Consider the following 25,810-nt stretch of genomic DNA (forward strand, 5'->3'; position numbering starts at 1 on the left):
CTCTCTGGGTGGAGTGTCCCAAGAAGAGAAGCAGTGAGAAGCAGGTGGTATTCAGGGACGACCTCTCCTCATTAAAATTTTGAGTAGAAGGGACTAGAGTTTAGTTAGGGTATCCATGTGGCTCAGGGTAGGTAGTACTACCATCTACCCAGGCATTTGAAATTAATCCAGATAAACCTTTTTACTTATTCTAAAAGTACTTAGGTATTTGGCCGTTTGTTAAATGAACATGTTGTGAGGTGGTGAAGAGAAGGTAACAGGAAAAATAGACAGTAAAGATTTTTAAGTGCTATCTGGAAAGATTTGTCAGTAATTAAACAAAAGTGCTATCCTGTGACAGCATATGATTCTGACTTAATATTATGAAAATTTTAATCTATTAGCGCTAGATCACACACACATTTGTGGTTGTTTCTTCAAATGCACTAAAAATGCCAACTTCTTCTTTTCAAATTGAAAATAGATTTTTTTCCTCATACAATATATTCTGATTATGATTTCCCCTCCTCCAGTTCCACCCAGATCTTTCCCACCTCCCCACTCAGTCAAATCCACCTCTTCTCTCTCATTAGAAAACAAACAGGCATATAAAACAGAAAAAAAAAACAGAAAAAAGAGCCAAAGAAAAGCTCAAGAAACACACACACACTCACATACACACTCATACACACTCACACTCACACACACACACACTCACACACACACACACACACTCTCACTCACACACACACTCATACACACACACACACACACACACACTCCTACACAGAGAAATTACATGTAAACATAAGACCAGAAATCATAATATATAAGCAAAAGCCTAGACAAAGCATTATGAGACAAAAATCCTCCAAAATTGTTATCCAGTTAGTTTTGTGTTGTTCATCTACTGCTGTACCCAATTAGCAATTTCTTAAACTTCAGATTTTTTTAAAACTAATGTTAGGTTGAGAAATGTTAACAGTAGGGGATGCTATTGCCCTATAGTTGCTCATATATTATGTATAACACTAGAAAAATAATTTGACTTTCCAAACAGGAATGGTTGGTATTCCTGAGAGCCCCTTGTAGAATTATATGCAGGCCAGTTAATGGGAAATCAATTACACCCATTCTTTGAGTTGGTCTTAAAACAACTGTTTCCTGTTTTCCCTTATTTAAGAAAATGCCAAAGTGCTTAGTATATTGTTTCCACTGCTGCATTTGTTTGATGATTGAAAATTTATGTTCAGTAGGCCTGTCTCTGCTTCTTGATTAAATAGAGGGAAGAGAAAGAATTTCGAATTCTGGGTCTCTAGCCATCATTATCTCCAAATATTGATACCGTGCCTCATGTGCCAGACCCCACACTTCAAGTTTAATGGGAACCACTGTCTTGCTTGCTTACTCAACAAGCATCTCATGTAGTCTTTGCGTGAACTCAGTAAGTTAGTTAAAATTAATTGCTTTTTATTTATGGATGAAGAGTTGATATTTAAGAGTGTTCCAGTGATTTGTTGAGAACAACAGGGGCTGTAACAGGTAGGAAGTTTCAAAATCAGAATTCTGCTCTTCCTCACTGCTCTCCACAGACAAGATTAGTGACCTTTCTGACCATATAACTAGTTGGACACAAAGCTATAATTAGAACACGAGTCCTTAAATCTAAGCTGAGTGTTATATTCCAGTAGCATGTCACCTTAGACCATTGGTGTGTAATAAAACTCAGAACTCTTTCTTGCTTACAAAGGCAGACTCTCCCATGTGTTCTGTTCTCAGTGTTAAAAATCGTGGCCAAATTTTATATATCCACCCACGTGGGTTCTACAATCGTCAGTGGCACCATGTCTGTGTGAGGAGACCAGGGTCTTGCTGCTTGTGAAAACCACCATCCTGTGTGTGCTGTTCAGCTACCTTAGGTCTTCTGTAGAGTGTTCTACATGAAGAGAGAGGCCCTGGGCCCGTATATGGGAATACTCTCTTCCTCATACCTTCCTCAGCACTCCAACCCTTCCGCCAGCTCCTGCACATGTTTCTCGTTGGCCTGCTGTTTGTCTTTTACACACATAGCTTAGCCCAGGGAAGGGTCAGAGCCACGGTAAGTGTTGTGCATCCCGTACATGGGATTACAGACAGAAGGATCAGAGAAGCTGCCCTAAAAAATTGATTAGAGGCAAACTGGAAAATGATTAATAAGCAAATAAAGTCACAAGAGAAATAGAGCAGGCCAAGTGGTCTGCAGAGAGATGCTGCTTTCTTGACAGAGTTATGCTAAGTCCTTGCCTGAGAAGGAGTGTGGATTTATTTTAAAAAAGAAGAAGAAACTTCAAGACTTCTGGGCATAAGCCAGTTCATATTTTTATATATCTTGGAGACAGTTTTCATAGCAATGGAGCCCTAAACTGCTTTACAGTGCAAAAACTTTATCATTTTTTTTGTTTTCCCCCCACAGTGTGGAAAAGAGCTTAAGGTCACAAATTCTTAAAAAATCTGCCAGGAACTCATATTTTCCATGTTTGGGGATAAGACACAGTAGATTCTAAACATCTGGCCAGTCCCCATTTAAATAATTGTGTGTTCCATGCACATCATACATATATAATTATATTTTCATTCTATTTACCTTTTTGTGTTTTAGACATTCTGAAATCTGGATTAGATTGTGACCCCAGTAGCTGTTGGAAGTTGGCCTTCTAAACATTGGCTCAGGGAAAGCGTCTGTCTCCCTTCGTCATTTCTCCGTATAAACTTGAGTATGGTTTAGTTTCTTGTATTTTCATCTGTCTTCTTTTTTCTTTAGAAAAAAAAAAGGAAGAAATGAATACGGGAGCTTATGGGAGTCATGTAAAATGAAGTTCTGTGAGGTTTTTTTTTTTTTTTTGAGGGGATTGGAAGATTTTAGAATTGGCTGGAGGAGACATCGGTTTTAGACACTGGCCCATATCTGCTAATGATGTGATGGCAGTGAGATCCACTGAAGCCTTCTGTGCGAGCCATCTCGGTTCATCCCCTGGTGGAGTGGACACAGGGCTGGCAGCTTCCCACAAGTGCTGTTCGATGAATGAGCTGGCAAACGTGAGGCATTTGAGTTTTGTGGGAGAGAACTGGACAGAATGAGCTCATGTCAAAGACAACCACTCCCCACTCGAACCACAGAGAGGACTGGAGGCCTGGCCTCCCTCACACTGTGGCCCTGTGCTGACAAGGGCTGAGACAATTTCTTCCCATCTTTCTTTCTGTCCCTCTTCCACTGGTACAGGGACTGTGTAACAGTGCTGTGCCTTTCAGCAGAGGGGAATGAGCAACTGTCCTTGGGAAGGTGCTTTGTATGTACTTGAGACCCTGGGCAGGTTTTATCGATAATTTAACCATCCCTCGAAGCACAGCCTCAAAGTAAACATCTTAGCATCTTGGAGAATGTTCTTCTAGGGAAAGCACATTGGGAGACAGGATTAAACACCATCTACTAAAAGCACAAGTGTACTTGATGTCTCGTTTGTCAGTGAGGTATAACAGGTCACTGCTCTTTGCTTCCTGGCTGTAACATCATCAGTGTTGGAAGATGAGGATTAATTTTTCACTCAGGGTCTGTCTGGAGAAAGAGAGAGTCTTGTTGAATAATAAATACTGTGAGGTCTACCCAATTATTTCCATTTTACAGTTGGCCAAACTATGGCTTAGGAAAGGCCCATATTAGCTTGGGGAAGCCATGGTAAATTGGGAAATCTCAGTCATGTGTTAAAGCCCAGACCTTTCTTCTTGAACAGTAAGTACAGTGTTAGCTTGGGAAGAGAGGCAAGATTTCCCAGTCAAATGTCACTTTGTAGGCTAGCTTTGTGTCTGAATGCTAAGGTGTCAATGTGCTCCTACCCCAGGGCCTACATATATCCAAGTGCTTGACCCTGGCCGTTTAACTCAACTATGGAGGGCATGGGAGGATATGAAGATAGGCCCTGCTGGTATATGAAGAGTATGACCTAGTTTATACTTGCTGTATAGGGGACATTTTATCTGAACTCAATGACATAGGTAGGCCCCTAATGTATGGTTGAGGAATCAGACATGCTAAGAAATACATTCTACATCATACCGTTGGGACATGATCTGGCCAGGATTAATTAGAACCAGACAGGCTGTTCTAGAATCTAGGCTGCTACACATGATATTTACCTTTCTCCCTCTCTGTGAGTGTCTGTGAAGGCCAGAAGAGAGTGCTGGATCTCTTGGAACTGGAGTTACAGACAGTTGTGGGTGAACTGACAGATGCTGGTGCTGGAAATAGAGCTTAGGTACTCTGGAAGAGCAGTATGTGCTCTTAACCACTGAGCCTTTCCTCTCCTCTCCTCCTCTTTTTCCCCTCCCCTTTCTTCTGCTACCCTCTCCTCCTCTCTCCCCCCTCCCCTCCTCTCCTCTCTTTTCTTGAGACAAGGCCTCATCTTATAGCTCTGGCTGCTCTGGTACCTCGTTATGTAGATCAGGCATCCTCAGCCGCTCAGGGATCTGTCTTCCACCGCTTCTAAAATGCTAGCATTAGAGGCTGCCAGGTCTGACATTTCTTGCATTTTTCTGTTGTGGGATTATATATTGCAGGCAATAATCTTTTGGCATTTTATGAACAACAATCTCTTTCATTTTTATGGCTTGTTTTTTTGCACTCTAAAGTATCTTTTGTGTAACAGAAATTCCTGATTTAATATTCAAATTTATCTATCTTTTATTTTTTGTCTTTTTCTTCTTCTTCTTCTTCTTCTTCTTCTTCTTCTTCTTCTTCTTCTTCTTCTTCTTCTTCTTCCTCTTCCTCTTCCTCTTCCTCTTCCTCTTCCTCTTCTCCTGTTGTCATTCCCTATTAGTGGGAAAGTATTTTTCTTATTTTCTAAAATTTATAGACTCTGGATGTTTCTAAGTTCATAGCCATATAATACAATTGTTAATGTTAGAATTATTCTCTTTTCATCTGATACTCAGTTTCTGTTCATACTGTTTTGTTTTGTTTTCGGAGCTGAGGACCGAACCCAGGGCCTTGCGCTTGCTAGGCAAGCGCTCTACCACTGAGCTAAATCCTCAACCCCCTGGTCATACTGTTTTGACTCAAGCCTCCAGGATAATGTTTCTAGGTGTTGCTGACCATGGGCATGACTTCCTTTCGTTTAAAGGAATTCTTATACTCATACTAGGTATTCATTCCCTGTATGCAGTGGAGCACATTTCAGGAGTGGTTGCCTTTATTCCTAGTTTGCTTAGATTTAAAAAACAAACACGAATGATATATTTTGAGTTTTGAGCAGATGATTTTCTTCTTCTCTCTGTTGTTTACATTGCAAGTTTGTCTGTGACTGAATCACTGTTTTTTTTTTTTTTTTAAGGAAGTGCAACTAGTTATATATACATTCTGTATTTCTTTTATAAATCTGACTTTTTCGTGAGCAGCACTCATGGTCTGGGTGCGAGGTTGGGCTATGAGTTCTGTTCCTCATGTTCAAATCTAGCTGTTGTGTTAAGTTGGTCAGGCGTCCAGTGATGAATGGGGAGGTTCTCTGAGACAGTGGGTAAACTGGAGTCATGTGTGCTTTATTTAAGGGAGGGAATTTTAAACTACTATTTAATAGTTACAGAACTCATCGGGCTCCTCCCTTTATTAGAATTAGACTGTGGAAGAAGCTTTTCTAGCCATTTGTCCTTTTCATCATCATTTGCGGTTCTGGAAGGTGAATCTCTGTGAGTTCAATGCCAGCCAATGCAACATCGTGAATTGTAGGCTAGCCAGGGACATAGACCTGGAGAGACCTATCTCAACAATGCAAAACAGAAGTAAAACTAAAAATGCAAACATTGTTTGCATGCTGTCCTTTAAATCCCCATGTGTTGTGATTTTTGAAATGTTTATTTGATTCTTCAATGAACCAACGGCTCTTGGGATTATCTCCCCTGGCCTTTGACCACTAGAGCCCTGCTTTGTCTTAACCCATCTATGCAGCTGTCATTTATAATACTGTTCTTTGTTTGTTTGTTTTAATAATCTAGAAACATTGGGCATGCTATTTACTCTGAAAAATCTGAAAAGAGGGTGGAACAGGAGAAGGGAACACAAGAATATTGGAAGGGCAAATACAACAGTTAGTGCCATTTTCAAATCTCTTTTGCTGTGACAAGGTGGGTCTATACTGTTGACATTAGGCAGAAAATAAGCCCCCGTTCTACAGATCAGTACTTCTCCTTTAAATAGGAACCAAAGAGGGGTTGGGGATTTAGCTCAGTGGTAGAGCACTTGCCTAGCAAGCACAAGGCCCTGGGTTCGGTCCCCAGCTCTGGAAAAAAAAAAATAGGAACCAAAGAATTATTTCTTTCTCAAGTGGATCCAAAAATGCTGGAGTACACATGCTCTATCTCTAATGAGTTGCTTGAGTCTTGGCTTTCATTTCTCAGAGTTCAGCAGTGATCTCTCTCATTGACAACAGAAATGTAGTGTGGCCTCCAAGTTGTAGACACTCCTCCATAAACTACACAACTGTTACAAAGCAGATCTTTAAGCTCAGAACAATGTTGGGCAAATCTGTGTGGGAGGACATTGCTGATTTCGTTGTAGACTTTATAGGGGCAGGGTACAGTTCCCTGGCCAGGTGTCTCGGGTTGTCAGTGTGTTACGTCAGCGTCTTTGGGCTCTCCATAGACAAGAAGTTCTCCAGAAAATTGAGCTCACTGAGCTGGGAGCATTGGCTCAGAGCAGGCAGGAGAACATCGATTTGGAAGTCCATGATCATACAGCCCTTCGATTCTAGCTTCTGCATTGTAGCCGTCAATCTTTCTAGTAGTCTTCCTAGAAGTCCATGACTTGAATTTAAAAAGGTGACACTGCTCAGGTCCAGATGTTTGATCCGATGGACTCTCGGACATTGGGACAGACAACTCATATCAGACTCTGACAGCTTGCAGTGAGGGATCGCAAGGGTCTCTAAGGGCTTCTTTAAGCACCTGAGCACGCGGTCCGGGGGTTTATTCAGGAAGCAGACGTTATTCAAACAGAGATGCTGGGGCTTGTGGGGTTTGGAGAACTGGGGAATGATCTCTGTAACACAACAGTCTTTGATCTCTTGTTTTCCCAGCCACTTCATTTGGATTTCACTGAGAAGGAGTCTCTGAAGGTCTCTCAGCTGGCCCAGGCCCGGGGCTATCATTGCAAAGGTTTCCAGGTCCTAAACTTTATACACTTCCAGTTCCTGGGTAGAGCCAGAGTCAGCTACCTCCAGCAGTTTTCAGGGATTACAGAAAAGGAAGGGTGGCCCAAAACTCTAGCTTTAGACACAGCACCTGTAGCACATCTTTTCTTCCTTTGTCCGCTGGTAAAAATAGTTTAGGTATTTACTTGGATGCCTGGACTTGATACAAAGGTCTATCAACACAGTCACGGTCTGGTTTCCCCCTTGTATGGGATGACACACTGCTGGCTAGATTTGGCTAATGTCTACAGAGCAGACACTGTCCTCTATTCCAGCCCACACATTCCAAAAACCGTAAATCTAGCACTTGTAGTTTCCACCTCCTGGGCCAATCCTTTTGTGTCCTCAGCGAATTGAGGCCATCTAGCACAGCCTTCAATGTCTCTAGGTTGTGTGTGGGGGTCTCCATCAGGGTTCCCACAGGAAGGCATCAGAAAGGCCAGGGTGCCACCATCTGCCTCAGGATGCTAGGTTGGTTGCTGGGGAAGGCCTCCTTGAACAATGGTGGGAAGAGCTCCATGGGCAGGTCCTGCAGAGCAGGGATTGCCAAGGTTTCATCTCTCAGCCGGCCTCTTCTTGCCAGGGACAGGCCAGCCCTGAAGCTCATCATGGCTTTTAGATACGCAGCTGCCAATCTGCACACTTCTTTCAGATTTTCAAACCCTTGCCGGGCATGCGGTCACTCCAGGCTCCAAGCCGCAGAGTGTCCTGGGCAGGCACAAGTACCCAATGCTGTACTTTTCATGACCACGCTTAATTTTATTCTTTTTCAAATCTGCCAGTTCATTTTAGAGGGTCATTTTTACACTTTTAGCTCTTTACAATTTCTCTCAGAAAATATTCATTCGTATACTTAAACATTTTGAAAGCATTACCTGTTCTGTGTATGACCGCCGGTCTCCAATTTGTTCACTCTGTGATGCATGTTTTGCCCCTGACAAGGACTTTGCTCTCTGCTCTTCTGTACCTCCGGAAGATTTTGTTTTTCTTTTTCAGAGATCAGGGAGGGCTAAACTGCCTGAGACCATTCTATCCACTCACCTTGTCTGGCTCAGTATTTGAATTGGCATTTATTCCTATAAGAGAAGGACTAGAACGTTTTTTGTGTGCCTGTACCTATGAATTTTTTTTTCTCTTTTTATGTTTCCCTTTTCCTCCTATCCATTCTCTTCCCACCTCTCTTTTCCTTAGAGCTCTCTCTCTCTCTCTCTCTCTCTCTCTCTCTCTCTCTCTCTCTAAAAATTACTCTATTTATTTACATTTCAAATGTTGTCCCCTTCCCAGTGTCCCCTCCATGAGACCCTCACTCAATTTCCCCATCCCCTTTGCCCCTAAGAGGGTGCTCCCCCACACCCAGCCACTTCTGCCTCACCACTCTAGCATCCCCCTTCTCTGGGGCATCAAGCCTCCACAGAACCAAGCGCCTCCCCTCCCACTGAGGCCAGACAAGACAGTCCTCTGCTCCATGTGTAGCAGGAGCCATGGACCCACCTTTACATGCTCTTTGGTTGGTGGCTTTGTCTCTGGGAGCTCTGAGGGGTTCAGTTAGTTGATATTGTTGTTCTTCCCATGGGGTTGCAATCCCCTTCAGCTTCTTCAGTCCTTCCCCCAACTCTTCCATGGGGTTCCTGGGCTCAGTCCAATGGTTGGCCGTAAGTATCTGCATCTGTCTCAGTCAGGTGCTGGCAGAGCCTCTCAGAGGACAGTCCTGCCAGGCTCCTGTCTGCAAGCACATCCTGGCATCAGCAATAGTGTCTGGGTTTAGTGTCTGTGGATGGGATGGATTCCCAGATGGGGCAGTCTTCGGATGGCCTTTCCTTCAGTCTCTGCTCCATTTTTTTGTCCCTGCATTCTGTTTCTCTTTTTCTCTTTTTAAAAATAAGCCTAACTATGCTTAGAAGGAGGATTTACTTTCATTTAGCTACAGTATAATGGGACGATGTATCAGGAAGTATAATGATTCTAGAAAGACACTGGCTTCCCCCCACTGTCCTAGGGTGTTGTCACTGAACTTCTGAGTGCCCTAGATTAGAAATCAACTAGACACCCCACATCAGTTAGTTCCCATGCCACTGACAGTGTGATGTAAGAAGGGTCCTTTAAAACATTCCTCTTTTATGGACTAAAGTGATATTGGTCTATGCAGGGCAGCTTAAGGATTATAAATAAGTAGGAAGAAAGGTTAAAAGAACTGGTCAAAGGACACACATGCCAAGGTACATAAGGTGCAGTCTACTGGGACTTCTTGCAAGCGATTACAGCCCGTAGTCTGGATCTCCATTGTTATAGCTGCTGTTTCTAAGTTTCCCAGTGAACATAGAGAAAGGAGCTTCCTGTTTGAGCTTTGATTCTGTATGGCCAACTGGAGAGTGAGTCGAGCATCAGGATGGTAAGCAAAACATTCCTACATCTTCATCCAACACATGCTCTTCTGTACTTGACGGAGGTTAGCAAAGAGGGTAGCAGTTTGGTACCCAGGCCCAAGGTTGAAAACCAGGGAGATTACCTGTCCTGATATAGGAGGGCACTAGATGGGCTCTCCCCTCTAATGAGCAATACAGAGGAAGACTTTGGGAAGTTGAGACCACTGCGATAGCCATGGGATCCCAAAGAGATGGCCCTGCAATACAGTGTTGTAGATCGCTGCTTTCTAGGCTCATAGCCAGTGAGGTTTGAGTGACCGACCTAAAAGCGTGAATCGCCTTGGTTGGAGTGGAAGATTTCAATCAGAGACTGAATAATGGGAATTGCAAACTGGCCATTGTTTTTCTGACTTTTAGTTCTTAGAGAGATTACTATGGCTTTGACAGGGATCTCACTGGTATAGCCTAGAAAGGGTGGTTAATTCTTAATTGTGAAAATTGTTGTAACTGTTATAACTGTCCACCTCTCTGCTGTAAGCACCCTCCCCCATTCTTCTTTGGCACATTCTGAAGGACTTGTGTCACATCAGTGCCCAAGTGGTGTAGTAGTTCAAACAGGGCCCTGGAGGTCTGGCCACCTACGTAAGGCTCCTTACGAGCTGGGGGATCTGCAACACCTTGTTTTATTTGTTTGTGTCTGTATTCTCATCCCTTAAGACGAGACCGTAATGGTGAATACCTTTCTGGACTGTTAGGAAGGTTGACTAGAGCTTAGAACCCCGTGTGGCAGATGTCTAGTGCCGTACAGATTTTCTCTGTAAGTATTCCTCAGTAGGTTTGGTTTCTCTTTGGCTCTGGATGTTTCCATGGGTTCTTCCTTTTGTAGCTCCATGCTAGGGACAGACTCTCATTCCTTGAAGACACCACTCAGTGGTAGGCTCTATGTCACTCTCATCTGGTACAAAACTTCTTTATGTGTCTAGCCACCCAGAAGTGACTTTCAGTCATGGCTCTCAGGGCATAACATTTCCTCTGTGGCGTTGTTTGCCTACAGAACTGTGAGGTGCTGCACATAGCTTTTGCTACCCTGTCTTAGCTTGGGAATGGGCCATGCTACTAGCTCCCACCCAGTTTCCCTTGAATGCATGGATAAAAGAGACACACACAGGTTGCTCAATTTCAACTTGACTTTGGACACAATTGCTGGGCACTACTATCTCCCACCTGGAAAAGTGTGCCCTTAACAATATTCTTATCTCTGCACCTCCCACCTACCCTAAACTTTAGTTGTTAAGATACATCTAGTCCCTGCTAAATACCCCTGACCACTCATTAATAGGAGCAGCCATAGGCCGAGACTCCTCCTGAGACCTCACATGGCTGCTTGACTTTTCTCTCTCTAAAGAATTCCTCTCCTCCCTTGCATCTGTCTCTTTTCCTCCAGGGACCTGGAAGTCCCACCTATTCCTTTCACCTTGCAATTGGCCTATGGCTTCTTTACTGACAGAACAAGAACCAGTTGGGGATCAGGACCTTAGCATCAGAACCGCCCCTACAGTGAGCTATTTCTTCTTCCTCTTATTTTATATTGTATGAGTCTGAGAGATAGAGGGTAAATTATACTGAATGGATAAACGGACCTTCTCTTCTTCCCTTAAACCTGGCACTTGCTGTACTGTCTTTGTTATTCCACTCAGGAATAAGATAGCCATTAGAGTGAGCCCTACTTTGTAGATGTGAAAACAGGGGAGCGGTGTTGTAGACAGTTTGCCCACCCAGGGACAGCTCCTTTACTATCAGCTTGCCAGTGTAGACACCTATGATCAGAGCATGTCTACATATTTAGTTTGGAGCCTCCTTCTGGGTTATACATCAGCGATGTGAAAACAAACAAAGAGACAAAGACAAAAGCAAACATTATTCTTAGCTGCTCTCAAGAATCCTCACCATCCATCCAATTTCTATTCTCACCATCCCGATTGATTACGTGTTTCTGTAAATTAACTTAGATCAACTCGGGAACCCAGGACAAAGCCATGCTAACATAAAGCATATTTAAAGCACACCCTCAGGTGCAGGACAGAAGGTTTACACGCTCCAACACAATCTGTTTTGATTGGCTTAGAGATGGAGCGTTGGTGGAGAAAGGGTATATGACCCTGTAGGCTTAGTTCATATTTTCTGTGACTGTTTTATTAAGGTTAAAATTTATTTAACTTACGGTTTGCCTCTGTAAGTACAAACTGTCAGTGTTCATAGATTCTCAGAGCTGTGCAACCAGCACCACTGTCTAGCTTGAGATTATGTTTCTCACAGCAGCAGGAAACATCATAGTGGTCAGTAGTTACATCTTTTTCATTACCTGGCACTCCCTAATTTACCTCCAGCTGTGAATTTGCTTATCTGGACGTGGTGCAAGTGGAATTGAACTATTTGTGAACTTTCGTGATTGGCTTCTTCTTTTGTGTAGACATAACATTTTCAGAGTCATTCTTAAGCTAAATCACCCAAATTTGTGGCCAAATTGGATAGATCATATTTATGCACTGATTAATTAATGGACAAATAGATTACTTGCACTTTTTTGGCCAGTGTATACAATGCCGCTAAGAATATCTGTTCAAAATCAGTTGGTAAATGGATAAATAAGAGTTAGCATATTTTTTATCTTGGAATAAAATTCAGTTATAGAAAGGAATGAAGTTCTGATGCTAAAGCAGGCCTTAAATGCTGAATGCATATGAACCCAAAGAAACCACTTATTTCATGATTTCACTGATAAAGAATGTCTTTCATAGGCAAATTTATAGAGACAGAAAGAAGATGCTTGGCTCCCAGAGCTTTGGTCCTGGGAAGGAAATGGAAAGTGGATTGATAAAGGATGCATGGTTTCTTAATGTGCTGATAAACATGATACAAACCGTGTTGATGGTTGCACAGCCTTGCGACTAACGACCCTGAAACTCATATTTACAAGATTGTGTTATATCACAAAGTAATCAGTAATCTATGTCAATATGGAACACTGAGTGCCCTCTGAGGCACCGGGGCACTCGGCTAAGAAGGAGAATGCTGTCCTTCTGTGTGCTCTAGGATCTTCTCTTCCTCAGTGTGAAGGGGAAATGGAACTCCTCAAGAACAATGCAGCAGCACGCCACGCTCGTGCTAGCTTCTGGGTGGAGGCTACATTCAGAAAGATCTCAACCTCTGGGTATCAGCCATAGGACTTCAGACAGATTTCAAATGTTGTCTCTTCCAATATTTATATAACTAAGGCATGGGATTATCTGTGCCTTACAACACTGTGAGTCCCCGTGGGCAGGAGTCCTGTCTTACGTCCAGCTTGATTTCTCTGCTTAATGTTGTGGTCTGGCTTGCAGGCAGGATTATGTGTCTGTGAATGAATGAGTAACTGCTATTTTTGAAGCCTCTTGGTATGTCCCTGGGCAAAAATCATCTTCAGGCTCGTGGCTGTAGCCTCGGAGCAGCCCGAGGTTGGTCTAGAATGTAAGACGTGAATCCACCAATGGACGTCCTTCAAGGGTTTCTTTTTTTTGCAACTGTTAACTACTTTCCACTGTGGTGACTGGAAACAATGTTTCAGCACTCTAGAGTGTTGTGATTTCCTCTCTGGTAAGATATCCAAAAATTGCGGTTGGGTCAGAGTCAGAGAGAGAGGGAAATAAAAGGCTATTGAACTAAGCCTTGATTGGCTTTTTTTCTTTCTTTTTCTTTCCTTTGCCCCCTCCCCCCACTTTTTTCTTTCTGCGTTGATCCAGCATCAAAGCTCTGAATTGTGTGTAGCTTATGGGTATTGGCTTAATGGGATTTTTTTTTCTTTTCTTTTTCTTCTGTGGAGGTACTCTGTGTTAAGTTCTTTCTGTTGAATATTCTTTGCTTGCACTGGACTTTTCTTTATGTTGATTTTTTGCTTCATTTTTTTTTTTTTTCATTTCCCATGCTGTTCAGTTACTGGACGCCAGAAGAACGAAGGTTTGTCCGCTCTTTGCTGCTTGTTTGCTTTCCTTCCCCCGCCCCTCGTGTTTGAACGTGCTTGTCTGTGTCTCCATTTATCCCCTTTTGCTTGCAGAGGCAGTAATCCTGTTTACTAAACCTGTTCACAGCTTTATTTGTAAAAAAAAAAAAAAATAAAGTCCTTGTTTGTGTCTGCTTGTAGTAGATGCTATTATTTTCATTTTTAAATGGATATGCATTTATCATGGAAAATAATGGATAAAGAACACCTTAGGAAACAGGGAATACTGAGTCTGGAGTGTTGTAGGCCTAAGAAGGTGTGTTTCATGAAAGTTTCCCTCTAACCCTTTCCCTTCCTAAACTAAGCACCATAGATGTATAATTCCCTTGTGGTTGACACTAATATACCGTTTCTCTGTGTGTGTGTACATTTCTCTTCTCCTAAGACATTCAGAAAGCATCACTGAATTAATTCCCCTCTTCATGTGCTGTCCCATGCTTCTGAAGTCACCGTGGAGGACTTCATGGCTGGCCCCTGGACCTCATGATTAACATTCCATCTTCATGGTGTGGCGGCGGCAGCTTGATAGCGCTTGGCCTTTTCACTAACTCTTTCTCCCTTCTCCTCCCCGCTCCATCTTTCTCACTGTAGCACCTGCAGTTGACCATCCAGGCCCTTCAGGATGAACTGCGGACCCAGAGAGACCTCAACCACCTCCTGCAGCAAGAGAGTGGCAACCGAGGAGCAGAGCATTTCACCATTGAGCTGACGGAGGAGAACTTCCGCAGGCTCCAAGCCGAACACGACAGGCAGGCCAAGGAGCTGTTCCTTCTGCGGAAGACATTGGAAGAAATGGAGCTAAGGATTGAAACACAGAAACAGACTCTCAATGCCCGCGACGAGTCCATTAAAAAGCTCCTGGAGATGCTGCAGAGTAAGGGCTTGCCATCGAAAAGCCTGGAGGACGACAACGAGCGCACTCGACGGATGGCCGAGGCTGAGTCTCAGGTCAGCCACTTGGAAGTGATTTTAGACCAGAAGGAGAAGGAAAACATCCACCTGAGAGAGGTAAGAACCTTGCTTTAGATACCGAAGTACGTAATTACACTGTTTCTCAGGTCGGAAAATGTCTACAGTCTCCCCCTCACTTCCCCTGCTAACAGCTCGCGATCTGTGCCCATGGCTGTTAAAGAGAACTTCGTGGGAGCATTTTTCTGAGCTCATTGTACCCGTGTTTGATTATTAATCAAGCTTGTGCAGCACATGGTAACGCTAATGGTCACTTTTCCACGGACGGCTGTGGTTTTGGGGGGCTTTTAGGTACAGGTCTGTTTAAGCCTGGTTGTCAAATATGTCTCTAAAGAAACCAAACAAATAAGATGATTAACACAGTGACCCAAAGCGTTCTTATAACTAAATTAGGGACAGAGTTTGTGGAAAGCCAAACACATGTGTTCTTTTTCTTTTCTTTCCTTTCCTTTCCTTTCCTTTTCTTTTCTTTCCTTTCCCTTTCTTTTTTTCTTTTTTGAGACTAATGTTCTAATGTACAGACCAATGCCAAACATCTGGGTTTAAGGTAATCCTTGTCTGCATTTACATTTGTCTAGAACGTTCTGTTCCAGGGGTTCTGAATATGTTTCACCCGTAGTATATTAAATCATTCGAAGTCCTTCACAGGCAGTTAGTTTCTCTGGCTAGCCACCATCACTGAATGCTGAGATGCTCAGATATCTGAGAATTTATGGTTCGTTAAAGCTTAGGGGAGAAAAATGTGTGTCAGCCAGGGTTTGAAATCGTTGCCACAGTTTTCTTGCTACTGTGGTAAAGATGGCTCTGACAGCATCTTGTAAGCAAAGCTGCTAAAGGGAGACACATGCTGCATGGCGAACTGCAGTCCGTATGACAGCGTTAGATATGTCTTCAAAACATTGGCAGCACTGAAGAGGGATTTCAGAGTAGACTAGATCGCTTGGGATTGAACACCTGTTTAGATGGGCAGCTACCTCGAGAGTTCCTTGTGTGATGTTAAGAAAGAATGGCTTCCTTGTTGAGATCTGTCAAGATATCAATGCTCCCATCCGGTGTCGGTAATCGTGTTTGTGTTTGCTTGGGGGATTTTAGTGGACTTTGGTATTTTTCAAACCTAAAGTCCTCTAGTCCGAATCTCCCTTATTTCATTTTCACGAGGTCTTAGCCACCTATTTTGGAAACCACATGGCTTTGGTTTTGTGTTAAGATACCTAGAGGCGTTTTGTTGGGTCTGCTCTTCCCATCCGAATTCCGAGAGTGTAAATGTGATGGGCAGATTTCCAAAAGGATCTTCTGTGGTCCCTACCGCTTGGAATTCACCCCTTGTGTGATTTCCTCCTTTGGAGGACTGGCTCATTCTGGAGACTTCTATCTAAAAGATAGAGTATGGCAGAGACATCAGATGTTGATGCCACTCCCATGGTAGGGTCACACCAGACCGAAGCGTCTACCTTGAAAGCAGACTCTCTTGCCTTCAGAGTATTTTGATAAAACGAACTGTTGTATAGAAAGGCCAGAGGGTAGGTTATGAGAGCAGCTTTGAGCTGACATCCAGTGAGGAGAGGAGGTACTCAGCATGGATGCTAACGATGGGAACTACAGATAGCCACAGTTAGTTACCTTCAGACAAGACAGGTGCTAGGCCGATGCCTCGGTTACAGCCTCGTGAGACACCCTGAAGCAAAGGACCCAGCTAAGCTGTGCCTGGTCTCTCCCATTGGGAAAATACCTATGAGGTAGTGAACATATGCTTTTCGAGTCGATTAATTTGGGATTAACCTGCCGTGCAGCAGTGTGTGGCTAATACAATGGAGCAGAAGCAAACCCTTGTTTCTCTTTGCGAACCTCCAAGCCAGTTTACAGAAGAGCAATGTAAACCATGATTTGCATAGAGACTGGTTAGGTTTTGAAACGTTATTCATGTTATTTCAGAATTGTGGTTGCAGAGCATCTCTATGGTTAGCAAAAGCTGCTGCCTCATTTTAAGGCCAAGGTCTGATGTTATATATGTAGCCAGAGTGGAATGCCGGAGAAACCACCAGCCGTAGCATCCCCTACCCCCATGGGTTCCTGTGGTCAGGGAGGAGCCTCTGCCCTCCCGCTTTAGATTCTGCTTCTAAGTAGCACTTAATAGATGGCGCCTTGCTTTATCTGTGTGCCCAGTTCCATGTGGGAGAAGAGAAATGCAGTCCATGCCTTTCTTAGTTGATTGGTTCTCACAGAAGAAGCGGAGCGTGTCTAGAGTCTCGATGTCAGTTTGAGAGTTTCAGAAAGTGCAGCCTGCACATGTAGCTAGTTTCGGTGGTCATCAAACCAGTTAGTGGACGGCCCCAAGAGAAGGGGCAGATTGTAGAAGATTGTAGTAGTCCGTGAGGCCCTTTGTTAAAGTTTTAGGAATTTGGGGAGGCTGCTGTTGAGCCATTGATAACCTGAAAGTGATCACGGTTAGAATATTTTTTACATGTTAGAAACTGACAAATGCCACTTTTAGATTACACAAGACTCCGACGCCTCTCTTCCTAGTAGACTCTCTTGCCTCCTCAGCTTTCCTACATCGATGGAACAGGCTGATCTGTGAAGAGGTGGGTGTGGAAGTCAGCTGAGTGAACTTCTAGCCAACATGTGGTGAGGCCCAGCAGGACTCATTCCACTCCTAAGACTCACTCCTGAAGTCCGTGTACCTGCACAGGGCTGAAGAAAGCACAGGGGGTCTCATTAATGTGTTAGCAAGAAGGGGCATTTCAGAGTCTAAACGTTAGAAACTGGGAGAACTATGACTTTAAGTTCACTAGCCATTCATAGTTCAGACATTTCCAGAAGTAGCTCAGTGATTGGCATTGTAGAGATACTCTATGCTGACCCATTGAAATCTTGGAGCCACTTCATTCATTCGGCAACTCACTTATTCATTAGTTAGGGTAATCATTTGTTCATGTGCTTGAGATGGTATATTTAGTATTCCAGATTGATTTAGAATATATGCATGTATGTATGTATGCATGTGTATATATATGTATGTGTGTATATGTATGTATATGTGTGCATATTATGTATGCATGTGTGTATGTATGCATGTATACATGTGTATGTACGTCTGTATATATGTATGGGCATATGTACGTATGTATGTATGTGTGTATGTATGTATGGATGTGTGTATGTATGTATTTGTGTATGTATGTGTGTGGGTATGTGTGTGTATGTATGTATACATGTATGTATGTATGTATATATGTGTGTATGTATGTGTATATATGTGTGTATATGTATGTATGTGTGTATGTGTGTATATTTGTATGCATGTATGTGTGTGTATATGTGTGTATGAATGTATGAATGAATGTATGTATGTATGTGTATGTATGTGTATCCTAAATAGCCTAAGCTGGTCTCAAGTTTGTCATCTTCCTGCCTTAGCCTCTGTGTGCCATTATGTGCAGTACACATTATGTAAATTTTTGTCAAATATCTATTTGAAAGTATGAAATTATAACTGATAGCTACAATTCCATATTTCTATTTCTGTAGTGATTTCTATTGCGAGAAATAGGTAGGAAATAGAGAAGAGTTATGAAAAAGACAGAGAAGCATGTGGCCCAGGGGAGGCTAGTCTCCAGTGTAGTGGTTGGGGAAGGTGTCTTGCAGGGTTGTGATCATGACCTGAGACCTGGATGGGAAAGGAGTCGGCCAGGTAAGGACCTCAGAGGACTGATTTGCTCAGATGGAAAGGCCCGTGTGCTAGGAGGTAGGTGGAGGGAGGCAGAGGGAGGTGGAGGTAGGTGGACATAAGCATTACTATTTGTCCATCTTACCTGGGGAACAGGGACAAAGGACAGCGAGAAGCTGGCCAGTATCACACAGGTAGTAAATGGTAGAGTTGCCTTTTGAATCAGGTTGACTTAGTCTTGGCTCTTCAGTCATTTCAGTAAATCCCCTGTTAGGAGCATCTTTGCTACAGTGTTCTGGGCAAAGCAGACATATTGTGGGGTGAGGGGAAACAAGGGTCACTTCTAGACAGGACCTCGGAAAGGGAGAGCATCTCAAAAGCTGTGACTCACTTTTCTCTGGTTGCAATGGTGCTCTCTGAAAGACATGAGTTAGAGGATAAAAATCCTGCTTCTGATCTGTTATTTCTGACCTATAAAACATATAGTACACAAATACTTGTTTCCCATTACTGAAAGTCTGGGTTATTTCCCTCCATAATTACCCTTTAAGGCAAATTTCTTTGGAAGCTGTCTCTGTGTTCTCTATGGAGGCTGAGAATGCACTTCTATCGCAGTATTTAATTTTTTTTTTAGTAGAACAATATGTCTGACTGCTTTTGTTATTAACCCAGTAAGAATAACTCAGCATGAGCATAGAAATGGCCTGACCCCTGCTAATTGGAATGAATTTAAACCAGGACTTAAAATGCATTTGAGGTTTTAACTTCAGTGCGTTCCTGATTTCTTTTTCACTATGTGTAGTCCAGCCAGGTTGGAGCTGTGGTACAAGGCTGGGGATTGGAGTGCTAGTGGTTTTACGACTAATCCTCAGGCAGAGGTTGGACCCCACGTACATCCCGTCTCTAGGCCTCCTACAGTCCATTGTTTCAGGCCCTCTGGAGTTGGCAGGGATTCTACATGTGGCTGAGCAGCTTGCTTCAGTGTCCTTTTGTTTTTCTACAGTCTGGAAAAGACCAAGAGTGAAACTACGTCTTTGTGTAGCAGGAAACAACAGCAGCAGCAGCAGCAACAGCATCACTGTGACGATCTCCACTTATTTGGAACACTAAAATCATTGCCAGGCGCTACAACCAACATGTGAAGGGTTGGCCAAGACTCAGCATTACCTACTGTGTCCTCTATGTGTTTCCACATAGGTTAATTTGTTAGGACAATGTAGGATGTGGTAATGCTTACGTTGTACCGTAGCTTTCTCTGCACACACACGCTGTTCCATCTAAGCTAGGCAAAGTACAGATGGCCTAACTGAAGAGAGGATATGTAGGTATTCTACGTTTAGTGTAGTTAGGGCTTCTTTGTGCAGTTGGGGCTCGTTGGAACGGCTGCACGCTAAGCTGCTTGATGAGAAAGGCCTGTCTTGTGCTGTTATGGCTATTGTTGTTTTGTGCTAACTTCTTGGGGGCTGCTAGCCTTTCTTTGCTAGTGGAAGAGCAGAGCACTCAAGTCGTTGGGGCAGTGTTTCTAATGGCCCAAGGCTAGCAAGACTCAGGGCACTGGTTCTGAGTTTGCCTTCTGTGCTATGGGGGAGGCAGTGGGAAGCATATCATGAATTCATGGTCACTGTGTTTATCTAGGATGTCCCCAGGCCAATAGAAAATTCACCAGGGCTGAGATTGTCACCTTGGTATTCTTGAGCTTTACGTCTTTTACCGATGACTCAAACCTCTCTCATGTAAGCTCTCCTCAAATTTTCTACATGATACTCCAGTTATTCCCCCACCCCCACCAGAACCATGTGGCCTCATTTCCTTGAACCTGCTTGTCCTTAGTTCTGCTGACTACACCACAATGTTGCTGATACAGGCATATATAATTCTGACTCCAGAGATTCAGTACATTTCTATTTCCACTCACAAGGCTTATCACAGAAAATATTCCAAACACACACACACTTAGCATTTTATGGATAGGGTCTTTCATAAGATTTCCTTTCCCTGGATATTATAAAAATGAGCAATTGTTTCTTATGTTAATATAGTACCTTAAAAATAAATCCGATTGGTACTCTATGAGTATTCTCATGACTCAAATATTGCCTGTAGCTGTTCAGCAAATATTTTAATGAATGAAAATGATTTAAAATACTTAGAGAATTTCTCAGTAGTTTATTTTGGGCACATATTGAGTCTAAATATGCAAGACACTATGAGAGTATCCTTGTCCATTTTGTGATTTCAAACACATCACGCTTCCTAATACTTACTTTGTGAGCCCAGTGCTATACCAAGTGAATGTTGCGATCACCCTTATTCTATGGATAAAGAAATCGAGGCACAACATAGTGAGTTATTGTCCTCAAATGACATACAGCAAATGTCGGAGTGGTTGCAGCTCTGTCTGGCTTGGGGTTGTTCACTCAGAGGACATCAAGCAACACTTAGATGCTGTACAATTTAAAGGGAATAGAGTTGACAACTGGATCCACTCCTGGCATGGCTGCTTCTCAAGGGCAGCAAGTCTTACCAGAAAGTTTGGGTCATCCCGCCAAAGTCATTACACGTTGCTGGTGGAACTGGGGTCCTCTCCTGGGTTCTTAGTCTTGTTGATAACAGAATTTAAGAACTGACTCACAGAGAACAATTTTACTAGAATTTACAAGAAAACTCCAAGGCAGATAAGCTGGAATCTTGGCAACTTCTGGAAAAGGGAGAGAGAAGAGGAGAGGAGCAAACGATGCCACTTATAAGCAGCCTCATGGCGGATAAGCTACCACCTGAAGGGGAGGAGAGCTTCAGAGGAATCGTGAAAAAGTGCAAAGTGCTAGAGAAAGCATCCTTAGGCTCTGGTCAGTATTAAAAAGAAGGAGGAAAAGCTACATGTTTCTGAGTGTCTTAGGTAAGATTTTACTTCTGTGAAGAGACACCATGACCGAGGCAATTTTTATAAAGAACAACACTTAATTGGGGGCTGTTCTGACCATTAGCATCGTGGTGGGAAGCATGGCAGTGTGGGGGGAGACATATTGCTGGAAGAGTGGAGAATTCTACATCTTGATCAGTAGGCATCCAGAAGGAGGCTTCTGCAGGCAGCCAAGGGGAGGAAGGGTCTCTTCCAAGCATAGGACCTCAAAGCCAGTGACAAACTTCCTCCAACAAGGCCACACCTACTTCAACAAGGCCACACCTCTTAATAGAGGTGGCCACTTCTCATGGGCCAGTCACATTGAAACCACCATACTGAGTCAAGACTTGGAAAAGCAGGCAGATCTAATAGAGTCTTACAGTGGCTCCATAGTTACTGTACTAGGGGGTGGGAAATCTGGGAAGACAAAGTATACTCTCTCCTTAAGGGATAGCTATCCATCCTATTTCTTTTCAAAATTTGTTTTTATTTATGCGTCTCTCTATGTATGTCCATTTGTAAGTATAAAAGTACAGATGCCCATAGAGGGCATTGGACCCCCTGGAGCTGGAGTTGCAGGCAGTCGTCCATCGCCCAGGATGGGTGCAGAGAACTGAACTTAAGTCCTCTGGGAGAGCAGCAATTGTTCAAAACCGCTGGGCTCCCTTTCCAGTCTCTTTAGCATGGCTTAAGATAGATTCGTCTTCCTAAAGGGTGGTCCCTTAGCTGGGTGATTGACTTGCCTAGTGGGAATGCTGTTTTCTACCCATGCCAGATTCCACTCTCTTGACCAGAAGGAAACAGTTTTCTCTTTATGGCCTTTGCTGCTACCGTAGCAGAAGGATCTGATGGTAGAGAAGCACAATTAGAGAAGAGATCGTCGGGTCAAGCCACAGGTATGAGAATTATACTGTTTGAGAAAACTGAGTTTGGAGCAGCTGATACCCAAAAGGTGAAGGGACAGCTCAACAGACTCAGAATTACATCACTCAGATCTCTGAGTGTTAGCCACAAAGGCTTGGCTTTTACTCCTCAGACTCCAGGAAGCCTTTCAAAGCATTTGCCCTGGGAGTGTGGCATGCAATATGATCCTTTGACAGTGGATCTAGGAAGGGACAAAGTCAGGGAATAAAGTTGAGGCTACTTTGGTGGCCGGTAGTCTGATTCTGTGTGATGACCATGGAAGTTGAAGGGAGAGTTCATCTCTCCTTGTAGCTAAGACATTGCTCACTAAGTGCATGCTGGGAGCTTCAAGGAGGAATAGCTATCTCCTGTGAGAGTCTCTATGTGGGCAGGTGGTAGAACAGTGGGTGCGTGAGAATTCCCAGCAGGTCGCAAAGGTTGAGGGAAGACTGGATGCTGTGGCTTTGTTGACATTCTGCAGCCAAGGTCCTGATTATAGAAATGGAGATAATTATGAAGTCCTGCCCAAGGGTATAGCGTACCTCTTACGATTGGTCACTTGCAAGTTTTTTCATGCAAACGTGATAATTTGTGGCCACCAAGCCTTCAGATGTATACATGATCATTCTATGAGCTGCCTTTCCTCATGTGCTAGAATGCCATACTTCTCCATGGTGCCTCTTTTCTGAGGAAACATTTAATTTTGACTGTGGTATCTCTTGAGATTATATGGGGTTTTCGCTGACAGATGTCAATGCAGTAGATTCCTTTTGTTCTAAATAAGTTCCAAACACTTCCTGAAGAATGAATACCAATGAAATATTTCAGAAAAACACGCCTTCTATACCCAAGTTAACAACACAATACATACAGGGAGGACTTCATAGCTTCCCCTCCTATTTCAGACAAAATAGGGGATATGCACCATTAATTCATTTCTGTTTGGGTCTTGTGCCTTGTCTTCAGACCCTAATATATTCTTTAAAGTTGGAATGTTATACACTAATTTGAAATGGGTCAGGTCTTACCCCATATTGACTTTAATGAGTGAAATTGGCTGCTTTTTACAGTATCAGACTGCTGGAGCCCCAGGAGGCCGTTAGATGTAAGATAATTCCAGCTGCTGAGAAAGGTAACAAGGGGCAGATGGCAGTAGAGTAAGAGGCCATGGGAGGGTGGAGAACGTTGGGATGAATGTTGGGATGTTGTGCTAGGAGAGGCTGCTTGCTGTCCTTATCACCCAAGGAGCAATGGTCCTGTTAATGGTCCTTTTGGTAGCAGACATAATTTTAATCACAATCATTATTTACTAAAACACACACCCCAAATAAAACCTCAGTCACAAGCACTTGTAGTGTGACTATGTCAGTGTTTTTTTTTTTTATAAGTGGTGGCCATGGGAGTTGAGGCAGAGTTGGCTATGACAAGGTCCTCCTGTTCCTTACTGGTAGAGAGGCTTGGTAGTATACAGAATGTACTTGCTTAATGCTCCCCACAGTCCTGGAGGGGTGCTGAGGTCCTAGGAAACTTAGCTTTGATGGTGTGTAACATTTACTAAACGCACACTCCAATCAGCCATTTTCTAAGAAGTTCCATTTACCAATGAGGTAGAGAGTGGTCTTTTCCTCTCAAATGAGGTAGTTGAAGTCTAGAAAGATTGTGTGACTAGTCCAGTTTCTCAAAGCAAGTACAGAAGGGTTGTGGGTTCAACCTGAGGCACGTCTATTGTAGGTAATTTATTGCTAAGCACTCCTAACCACACCCGAGTACTTCAGTGTGATCAAGAGTAGACCACACACTAGGATTCCTGTCTTCTGACTAACTGTTCTGGATCACTGTGAAGGCTAATCTTGTCAACTTGACACACTTGGGAAGACGGAACCCCAATTGAGGAATTTCCCTCATCCTGTGGTTATGACTGCGGGACATTTGCTTGATTGCTAATTGATGTAGGAAACACCAGCCCACAGCAGGAGGTACCATCTTTAGGTTCATGGATGGAAAAGAGATGCTGAATGGGAGTCTTTGTCTTCATGGCGTCTGCCTCTTCCCTTGCTTGAAATCCTGCCCTGGCTTCCTTCAACAATGGACTATGGTCTGTAAGATAAAATAAACCTTTTCCTCCCCAAGCTGGCTATTGTCAGTGTTTTATCATAGCGATAGAGAAAACTAGAACAGAAAAAAAATCTCTGATACTGCAAAATGCTTTTCAAGATTTCAGAAAAATGTTCTGATCTTTATTCACTGTCACATCTCTGTTTTTAATTAAAAAAAAAATCAAGGCGAGGTCCTATATGGCTTAGAATAGCCTCAAACCCACGGAAGTCATGCAGTTCTCCTGCTGCAAACCCCTGAGTGCTTGGATTGTGGGCCTGTACCACCACACTCGGCTTCTGGTCACACATGGCACAAGACCTATCAGATAAGATCCTCCTGATCTCTGAAGTCACTAGCAGTGGAACAAGTGAACGGTGCTTGTAAAAGGTGAATCACAGATAGGTTTGTCCAGGAAGGAGTAATGCTCTGCTCACTGAAGAAAATACAAACGTATGAGCAATTTGTAGAAAAAGGAGAAGGAGAAGTTGAAATATCACATTGAAAATTATATTTACTAATATAGCTAAGAGTTGGCAAACTACATACACACACACACACTATATATATATATATATATACACGTACACACACACACACACACACACACATATATATATATAAATACATATACATACAGGCAATAGTGTTATTGATTAATCAACTTGTTTATTTTGGTGCTTATTTCTTTGGCAGAGTCTTGCTCTGTGACCCAGACTTACTACCTCACTCTTCTGTGTGCTGGAATTACAGGTGTGAGTCACTGTACCTGGCTGGTTTTGTTTTTGTTTTTTACCCTTTTAAGTGATTAGCTATGGAATGATTATAATGTTCAAATGTGTAATGTTCCCTGTATTGCTTCTTAGCTTACAAAGCCCAAAATATTTACAACCTGACCCCTTAAATATGCTGACTTCTGATTCAGATAAATGAATCAGACATTTGGTTAAAAACAGTCTGTCTGCAGTTAGCTCCATCTTATTTCCCTGGCCTTTGAAATGTTTTTCTAGCTAGAAGACATATGTTCTGCCTGTTTTTTTCTTCTTCTTACAATTATTAGGCTTGTAGTCTTGGTTCCTAGGTTCTTAGTACATTAGACATTGGCAGTTATCACCGAAGGCTGAAACTCATTCAAGGTGTCGTGGGTATTGGAAAGCAACTTAGGTGGATTACAAGGAACCATGGAAGTATTCCCTAACTTTACGACGCACCTGAGAAATCTATCATGAAAATTCTGAGCCAATTAGGACTTCTTGGCCTAATAAACACATACACTTGGGCTGATGGCTCAGCAGGTAAAGGCATTTGCCACCAAGCCTGACTACCCGAGTTTGAGCCTCAGGACCTACATGGTAGATATTATAGAAGAAAATTTTTTCTCTGACCTACACACGTAACCTGTATCACTTAACCCTGCTGTGGTGATTTGAAGAGGAACCCCACAGGTTCAGATGTTTGGATATTTGGTTTAGTAAGTGTGGCGGAAGTATGTCACTGGGGACAGACTTTGAGGCTTCAGAACCATGTGCTATTCTTATTTTTTGGTTGTGAGCCTGAGCTGAGCCATCTCTCCAGCCCCATGTGCTATTCTTAATCTGCTGTCTCCTCCATCTCTGGGGTAAGATGTGAACTCTCAGCTTGCTAGCCCCATTGCCCTCTGGGCTTACTGCTGCACTCCCCCAC

The 25,810-nt window shown here is 43.1% G+C and overlaps 1 protein-coding gene across 18 annotated transcripts in view; it reads left to right on the forward strand.

Moving 5' to 3' along the window:
- Positions 1 to 25,810, forward strand: part of Erc2 (ELKS/RAB6-interacting/CAST family member 2) — an 883,982-nt gene that overhangs the window by 138,535 nt on the left and 719,637 nt on the right. For 12 of the 18 annotated variants that reach the window (XR_004389747.1, XM_032918652.1, XM_032918651.1 and 9 more), the window contains 2 exons: positions 13,526 to 13,549; positions 14,184 to 14,600. Coding sequence is in view for 17 of the 18 variants with exons in the window: in XM_032918652.1 (XP_032774543.1) it covers positions 13,526 to 13,549; positions 14,184 to 14,600 (441 nt within the window). In the remaining variant the exon portion in view is untranslated. The remainder of the gene's footprint in view (positions 1 to 13,525; positions 13,550 to 14,183; positions 14,601 to 25,810) is intronic. The other 6 variants (XM_032918656.1, XM_032918662.1, XM_032918658.1 and 3 more) reach the window with 1 other exon arrangement.

This window comes from Rattus rattus, chromosome 13, assembly GCF_011064425.1.
Source record: "Rattus rattus isolate New Zealand chromosome 13, Rrattus_CSIRO_v1, whole genome shotgun sequence".
NCBI lineage: Eukaryota > Metazoa > Chordata > Mammalia > Rodentia > Muridae > Rattus > Rattus rattus.